Consider the following 8409-nt stretch of genomic DNA (forward strand, 5'->3'; position numbering starts at 1 on the left):
GGCGTGTCTACTGGAGAACGGCAGCCGTACTGACACTTACAAAGGTAAAAAATCTTTTTTATTATAAAAAAAAAAAAAATAAAAAAAAAATGCCTAGGTGGCATAGACCTTGGTGGTCATAAGCCTTGGTGGCTATTAATGAGATTTATTAGACCTTGGTGGTCAAAAGCCTAGGTGGCTAATATGAGATATTTTGACCTTGGTAGTCAGGAGCCTTGGTGGCTATATATTTTTTATATTGGTGTTATTTTATTATAATATAATGAAAGAGTACGTGCCGGTTTTTTCAGAATTTAGAGAATAAATGTTAGAATGTAGAAAATTTGATAGGACCACGTTCGACTGCTCGGGTTGCACGTGGGAAGCATGCGAATATGTGAACAGAATAACACATGGTAATATGTTGGTACTTTATTATGTTATAATAAGAATACATTTAATGCTGCATAATTCAAGTAATCTTGCGTGTTATTTAATAGATTAAATAAGATTCTAGAATGTAGCATGGCTCTACTTTTGAACAGAAATATGAAAAGAAGTAGTTTTTTATTTTACGAAAACCGTTTGGTTTATATCTAGTTCAATTTGTTAATCGTTCCATTTTCTATTTACGCGGTCTGCTTGATTTCTTCAGTTGTGCGTGTTTGATTAATCAATATTAGAGCTGGTTTCTTGATGCGTGTAGGGCGGGACTTTGGTTGGATTGCTTGCTTTGTTGGTATATTATATAATACATAGTTATTTGAATAACTTCTTATCAAGTTTAAATATAGTATATTTACCATATATATTGTTTGAAGATTTAAATCTTAATTACAAAACTTGAGTTGAGCAAGCATGCCAACCAGGGTTTTGCTCTGCAGGCATTGTGAAATTAGCTGTATGCAATGTTAATAGAATGAAGATAATTACTATATAAATACTTTTGGTTGTTTATTTTTAGATGGTGTTGCCACCAGTCCTAAAGAAGCGATATAGTTTAAAGGGAATGAAACTAGTTCCAGTAATCAAACGTATAAGACCAGGACAGCCGGAATCATTAAAAGGATTAGCTAGAATGAATAAAGAACTGAAAACTGAAAATTTGAACATGGAGGAGATAGCGCAACATGTAAAGGTGCTTACTGGGGAGGACTTGGATGAAATTTGCCAGTTGTCTGGGAGAAGTGATGACGATGTGGGTGAGGTCAGGTGGATCCTCCACTCACTGATTATATATGCAAATGAGTTTGGACAGCCGAAGGGTCAAGATCTGCAGGTTTCGGAAGGAGACTCTGTGAGTTATTTATTTTTTCTATATTTAATATTCCCCAGCGAGATTTTTTACTTGCGTTTTATCTCCTCGGGTTTATCATTCGTGTTTATTTACATTTTGAAAAAAAAAAAAAAAAAAAAAAAAAAAAATTAGATATATACGATGCTTCGTAATAGTTTTCCAGATTTTCACTTTATGTATTAGCATTATTATATATAAAACTATAGTATTTATGATATTTTAGAAATACACAGCTGAAATTAATTACTAATCAATACACTAAGATTAATTTAATGGTTGAATAAGAATGAGTCTACAAAAAGGTCACGTGTACTTTAACACAGATAACAATAACATAGGTGATAAATAAAGCTACCCAACTCATATGCTATTATATTGACTTTATTAGAATAAAATGAATGAAAGTTTTGAGCTTGAAATAGAATATATGTAATTTTTATTGAAATATAATGTTATCATTATTCAAATGTTTTTTACATGATTTTTTTATAGGCTCCAATACAAAGTACTTCTGATATGGACACTCAACCAAAGGCTGGGAAAAGAAAACCTGACTCGTCTACTGCTAGTGATACCTTAGAAGATAGGATAGCTTCCTTGGAAAAAAAGACCAAAGTTGAAATAATAACAGAGCTGAAGGACAAGGTGAGGACATTGTGCTTGCAACAGAATCCAAGCGATTCTCTAATTCTCTTAACGTTAGATGAACTTGCAAAATTTTCCAAAAAATTAGATCACGATGATGCGGACGTTTATGAAGAGCTGACTAGGCAGGCAAACAGGCACTACTCCAAACTGGATATTTCTAGTTTGTGCCTATCAGTTTAGGTGGGAAAGCCGTTGATACGATTACGAAGGCTATTTCTAAATGTTTGAAAGAGAAACAATCGGAGAACAAAAATGATGGTAACGCTGCTCAAGGTAGTGATAATGCTCCAAAGCGGGAAGAATCCCCTTTGAGTAATTTGTACCCACAATTCCAGAACCCGCTTATGTATTCCATGTATCAGCCAAGTTATCTACCTCAAGGTGTGCAACCGTATGGTAATTTTACAGCCGGGGGTTACAGGAATACAACGCCCATGGGGGCTAGGTTTGGATTCCGTCCTAGAGGCGCTTGTCACTTTTGTGAAAGTAATACACATCAGATAAAAGACTGTGAAAAGATGAAAGTGGCCAAAGGAAAATGAAGGATAAAAATTTAATTTGTTGATAATTATTTATCTTTTGTAATAAAACAAAATAATGTAGCAGAATTTTTTGCATAGTGTTTTTATTCTATTTATTTGCTATTTGGTTTTCAAACTAACACGCTACTGTATGGTAATTTGAGAATTTCTTTGTCTACAGTCCAAGGGGCACTGATCCCCTAGTGGTTTTTCCACGCGGGTTGTAGGTGAAGGAATTCTTCCTTTGAGTGTAACTTATGCTGGTTTTTCATTTAAATCAAAGTAATTTCTTTGTTATCTACAGGGAACTACGGATACAACTATTGGTAATTCTTTTGTACAAATCCCAGAGTGGGAGTTAGAAAGTGGATTTGATCCTTTGAATGTAACAGTAAGGGGAAAACCAGCATGGCTAACACTTAAAGGCAGAGTTCCTTCACTTACAAACCTCAGTCCACGTGCGGAAGAGGTCTATCATGATAATGTTTTGTTTGATATAGACTCTTTACAATTACGTGACCCTGATAAATTTGTCTCTGGACATTTACATAATTGTGTATCAGAATGGAGGCTTATTCTTGATGAAAATGCACATCAAGACGTGGTGAAGTGGCTTGAAGATGGAGTTGATGTTGGAGAGTTTTTTCGACGTTTTAAGGGAAACTTTAAGGGAAGAAATTATGACTCTGAAATACCCCCTAGAAATTATTTTCAGAATGCAGCTATTTGTAAAAAATACTCTGCTTTTATATCAAAAGAATTGTGCGAGAGAATTTCAACTGGGTGCATCAAACTTTTGGGAAGGGTAGGTGAATGTCAACCCCCTAGAGTTATTATGCCATTAACTGTAGAACCAAGTAAACCACGGTTATGCCATGACGAAAGATATCTTAATTTATGGGTCAAAGATTTACGTTTTCATTTGGAGAATTTAAAAGATGTTCATAGGTTGGTTCAAGAGAATGCTTTGATAATAACATGTGATGAAAAGTCGGGCCATGACCATGTCAATTTGCAAGAATCATCTCAGACATATTTTGGTATTCAATTCGGTGGTTTTTATATGACATATACTACTCTACCGTTTGTATGGAAAGCATCGCCGTTTATCTACCAATCGATAGGAATTTGTGTGACCTCTTATTTAAGACAGCTAGACGTCATAAATACATTGTATATCGACGATAGGTTTGTTGTTACAGGTGGAAGTAAGAATAGCGATGATGCTATGCTTGAAGCAAGTAAAATAACCTATATGGTTTTGCAGTTGCTGACAAGGCTAGGTTATACACTGTCTCTTAGTAAATGTTCACTAATACCTGGCACATGTAAGAAATTTCTTGGTTTTTTTAGTTGACTCTGTTAAACAGGCGTACATACTTCCTGATGATAAGAAGTTGAAATTTATTGATTTGAGGAAATCTATACTTTTAATGGATGAGGTTGACTTGAGGACACTGCAAAGATTTTGTGGTAAATGTATTTCGTTGACATTGGCTGTTCCAGGGTGCAAGTTGTTTTGTAGGGAAGTGAATGCTGCAATATCTACTTGCGTTAAAAACAGTAGAAAGGTTAAGGTATTGGGACCGTTGAGGGATGAACTAATGCATTGGCGTTTTCTTGATACTTGGACTGGATATTGCAAATGGAGGTCTGAATTTCACAAGGTGATTGAGTTGTCGACTGATTCCTCTGGTTTCAGGTATGGCGCTTCAGTGAAGCTTGCGGCGAGTACAATGACATTGGGGGACTATTGGGATACAAATGACTGTAGACCAATTCATGAGAAAGAGGCTGATGCTGTCCTGAAGTCGTTACAGTCTTTAGACAGTTCTTTGCAAGATTCTAGGGTTGATTTGTTTAAAGACAACATGGCTGTTATAGCGGCATGGGAAAATCAAGGTTGCAAGTCTAGAGCTTTAAGTTGCATCATGAAATAAATATTTAGCCATGTGTCAACTTATAACATTGATTTACATTTGAAATATGTCCCTTCCTGTTTAAACGAAGCGGATGCCCTATCAAGATTAACTAATACCGCGGATTCAATGTTAAGTGAGGAGTCGTGGTTACTGGTAGAGTCTTTGTATGGTCCCCATTCAGTTGACCTAATGTCTGGATTCTAATGTCATGAAGTCATCTACAGGTGTTCCACTGAAACATTTTACTCCATGGCCTACCCCATGTTCCGCAGGAGTTAATTTGTTCTCACAGAACCTGAGGAGTGAGCAAAATCCGTATGTTTACCCACCTTTCGTACTTGTATTTCCAGTATTGAGTCTGTTGCGAGAGCAGGGCATTTCTTGTACAATTATTGTCCCCGAAATGCGACCTTTACCGATATGGTGGCCAATTTTGAAATACTACTCCGTGGAATCGGTATGTCTTGGTATGAAGGGTGACAAAGGTGTAGTCAAGACGCCCTCAAAACGTGGCTTTATTCTAGATAAAGTGGGATTAAGGTGGTCATTGTTTGCATTTAGGGTCTTTTTTTCACGAAGCTAGAGTATCTACTGTTTTATATATAGTAAATAGTCCAATGGTTTGTTGCAGGGTGCTGACATTATTATAGACTGGCAAGCAATAAATGATCGGACAGCAGATTTTGATGAACGGATGACTTCTTCTTCCGACTATAAAAGAAAGAACAGTTTGTTTGAAACTTTTCTTTGTTTTCTTGAAAAATCACCGAAAAAGCCTTCGCTAGCTACATGTGGACCAAATGATGTAAGAATTTTTTTGGTTTGGAAGGATAAGTTGGGAAAAACTACTGTCCATGATATAAACGGCAATATTTGGGATTAAAGGGTATGTTTCAGTGTTCTTGTCCTAACCGATTAGCTTCGGCAACAATAGAAGGTATCATTAACCAATTGGTAAATTTATTTGATGATAAAGGGTTGGGTAGGACTTGGTGCGATGTGGAAAGGAAAGGAAATCCGGCAGTTTCACCTGTAATCAAAGAGTATTTAAAATTAGTGCAAGTCGAACAAGCTAAGGCGCATATTCTACCCAAACAGGCGAAGCCTATATTTTTGACAAAGATTAAATCTATTAGTGCTTTTATTTCTCGGGAACTTCAAAAAGACGGTTCTAAGCTTAAGGAAAAATTTGTCCTTTACAAAGATCAAGCTTGGTTTAAGTTGCAGTATTTTGCTGGCGATAGAGCAAGTGATCTCTCTATAGTTGTTGCACAAGAGGTGAAGTTTCTTAAAGACGGTTCAGGGTTTGTTTTCCAGCATACGTTTGGTAAAACTCTCCGGGGTAAAAAGGGTAGGAGTAACTCGTTCGTCATCAAGAGATGCGATGACAATGTAGTTTGCCCGGTAAAAGGATTGTTGGATTTTGTTCAATTTGCCCACTCGTGTAATGTGGATTTGACAAAAGGCTACTTGTTTATGGTAGTTTCAGAAAGTGCTAGGGTGTTGGAGAAACCAGTTAGTTATTCTGTGGTATATGAGAGATTACGATACTATCTGTCGACTCTGGGTATATATGAAGGGGAAACGCCTCATAGTTTCCGGTCTGGTTGTACTGTTACTATGGCTTTGTCTGACTCAGCTAGCAATGTTGACGAAGTGATGAATCACGTTGGGTGGTTCGGTAAAGCAAGTGCGGAATATTATGGTCGTGTAAATACACTGATTGATTCTGAAATTGTGGCTTCGAATCTTGCGGCGTCTGTTAGCCAAGCCGAAAATATTGAACTACAATATAGAGAGAAGGCAGATTTTTCCGGGCTAAAAAGGGTTTTTTAAATGACAATCTTAATGGTAATAGGTTCTAGAATACATATGTTTGCATTTAAGTATTGTGATTTGAAGGATTTCATACAATTTGTATTTTGTTGTGTAACTATGATTTATAGAATTAATGCTTATATATTTTGAACTTAATGTTGATCTTGTAATTGATGGCAATTAAACGATTTAAGTTCATAAACATTTTTGTTTTGAATATTGGGAATAAAAGTGTTATTATTTATGTGAATACGAAGTATTTTCTAATTCTTATGTGATTTACCACGTATGATTTTGTAAATTGCAGAGTTTTCTACCCATAACTTAACATGGACTGAATGCTAGAAGATATTAAACAGTGAGGATATGGGTATAGCCTCATTGGTCAATTTACCTAGCGGAAGTACATGTACATGTGACCATAGTAGAATGGTCATTCTTTCAATATCCACGTTTACGGTAGTTGGCCGTAAGAATACGGTTCGGCAATAGTGTTAACCATTTTCCATATTGGTGGTATTTCAAAAGATATTCTTTTGCTAGTCTAAGCTGGGTGTTATTTGTATTTTTAAAAAAGTAACCCCCCCCTCCCAAACCCTTGTCTATATGTTTGCTATCATCTAGTATTCGGTTTCATATTGCAGAGTTTTCTCCCCATAACTTAACATGGACTGAATGCTAGAAGATATTAAACAGTGAGGATATGGGTACATTTAAATTACATGACTTTGTTATATTATCTAAACTCACTTACAATTTCTATGATAAACAATTCCACGTCCTATTAATCTCACACCAAGTTGATGGAACCTTTTGAAGTAATGTCCAGCTATCGCCATATCAGAACTTTCCTGATGTTCTGTATGAGTTTCTATTGTCTGTCTGCTCATATGTCCGTGTGAATTATATTTTCGACCATGGATAGCTACACGATGGCGGCCATGCTCTAATGCAGACTGGTGAATGTGACGTAAACGTTTATGTAAGCTTCTTTGCTTAATTACTTCTAAATGTGTTCTTTTTGTATTGATTGTCGTATGGTGGCTTCCTAAATGATGATGTTTCAGATGGTTTCTTAAATTGTGCTTGTGGTTTAAATGCCTGAGGTGTTTTAGGATTAGTTGATGGCTAGAGAAATGTCTGTGATGTCCATGTTGTACCAAATGATCTACATAGTAAAAGTAAAATTTCAAAAGCCAAAAAAAAAAAAAAAAAAAAAATGAAGAAGAAGAACGTTAGGATAACATTTATTCTTAATATACTGTAATAAATTCAGGTAATTGAACCTTGCAATCAGTTGACAGAAACAAACGGACCACATAATCATTTAAAAAATATTACTACTATACAGTCAACATCTTTGTCGGCCTTAAACTTTTTTCTCTAAAGAGTAAGGAACTAGTTAATAAAATTAACGGTACCAATTTTTTTGCACCAATGTCATGACGAAGATAAACAAAATTGAAAATGTTAATTAATGTATCCCCTAGTTTTTGATGGGGTTCGTGTTGCTTCTTCGTTATTTTTCTGTGTTGTGTTATGTGTACTTTTGTTTGTCTGTTTGTCTTTTTCATTTTTAGCCTGGGCGTTGTCAGTTTATTTTCGATTTATGAGTTTGACTGTCCCTCTGGTTTCTGGTGTCCCTCTTCTATCATACTCTATTAGTACTACTGAATGAAGGTCGTGTTTTTTTTACAAAAAAAAAAAACCGATAAGTTCAAGATAAATGTCATTTGAAAGTTTAAACATTAATTCAAGGTTCATATAAATCACTGAAGTGGTTTTGTTTTTTACTTTTTGGTATCTGTATTTATTTGTTACTGTCAAAATCAAATTATCCTTCAAGGTTTATTTTATTCGTTAAAGAGTATATTAACTGGCCTCATTACACTTTGATAAGTTGTTTTGTGAACATACCCCTATGAACATGACGTATAATGTGTTTTCCATTCCATTTTACAGCATTTCCTATTATTCCTTGCATGTGTAACTGGGTTAAACAAACGTCAGCATGATGATAGTTGTGGATGCATGTGGTCATATAACGAACAAATCGTCTACGTTGTATAAGGAATTTATAGACTAAAAAATTAAAATGACTTATTTTAGAATTAGCAATACGAGATAACATCATTATCGTATAGGGCAAGCTCTATGTTTGCCAATAAGATGTTAATTGTGAAAAAAATTATTATGTTTTTAACTTCACTGTTTATTCTATCGG

General features: G+C 35.3%; 2 protein-coding genes across 2 annotated transcripts; both read left to right on the forward strand.

Annotated features, from left to right (window-relative positions):
- On the forward strand, positions 1–2104 carry LOC143066751 (uncharacterized). Its single transcript, XM_076239563.1, has 3 exons — positions 1–44; positions 944–1276; positions 1769–2104. Exons 2-3 carry the CDS (start codon positions 944–946, stop codon positions 2102–2104), a joined length of 669 nt encoding a protein of 222 aa, XP_076095678.1. The 5' UTR covers positions 1–44.
- A 1430-nt stretch (positions 2105–3534) lies between these two features.
- Positions 3535–6253, forward strand: LOC143066517 (uncharacterized). Its single transcript, XM_076239425.1, has 2 exons — positions 3535–3549; positions 5544–6253. Exons 1-2 carry the CDS (start codon positions 3535–3537, stop codon positions 6201–6203), a joined length of 675 nt encoding a protein of 224 aa, XP_076095540.1. The 3' UTR covers positions 6204–6253.
- The last annotated feature ends 2156 nt before the right edge of the window (positions 6254–8409 follow it).

The sequence above is a fragment of the Mytilus galloprovincialis genome, chromosome 3 (genome assembly GCF_965363235.1).
Source record: "Mytilus galloprovincialis chromosome 3, xbMytGall1.hap1.1, whole genome shotgun sequence".
NCBI lineage: Eukaryota > Metazoa > Mollusca > Bivalvia > Mytilida > Mytilidae > Mytilus > Mytilus galloprovincialis.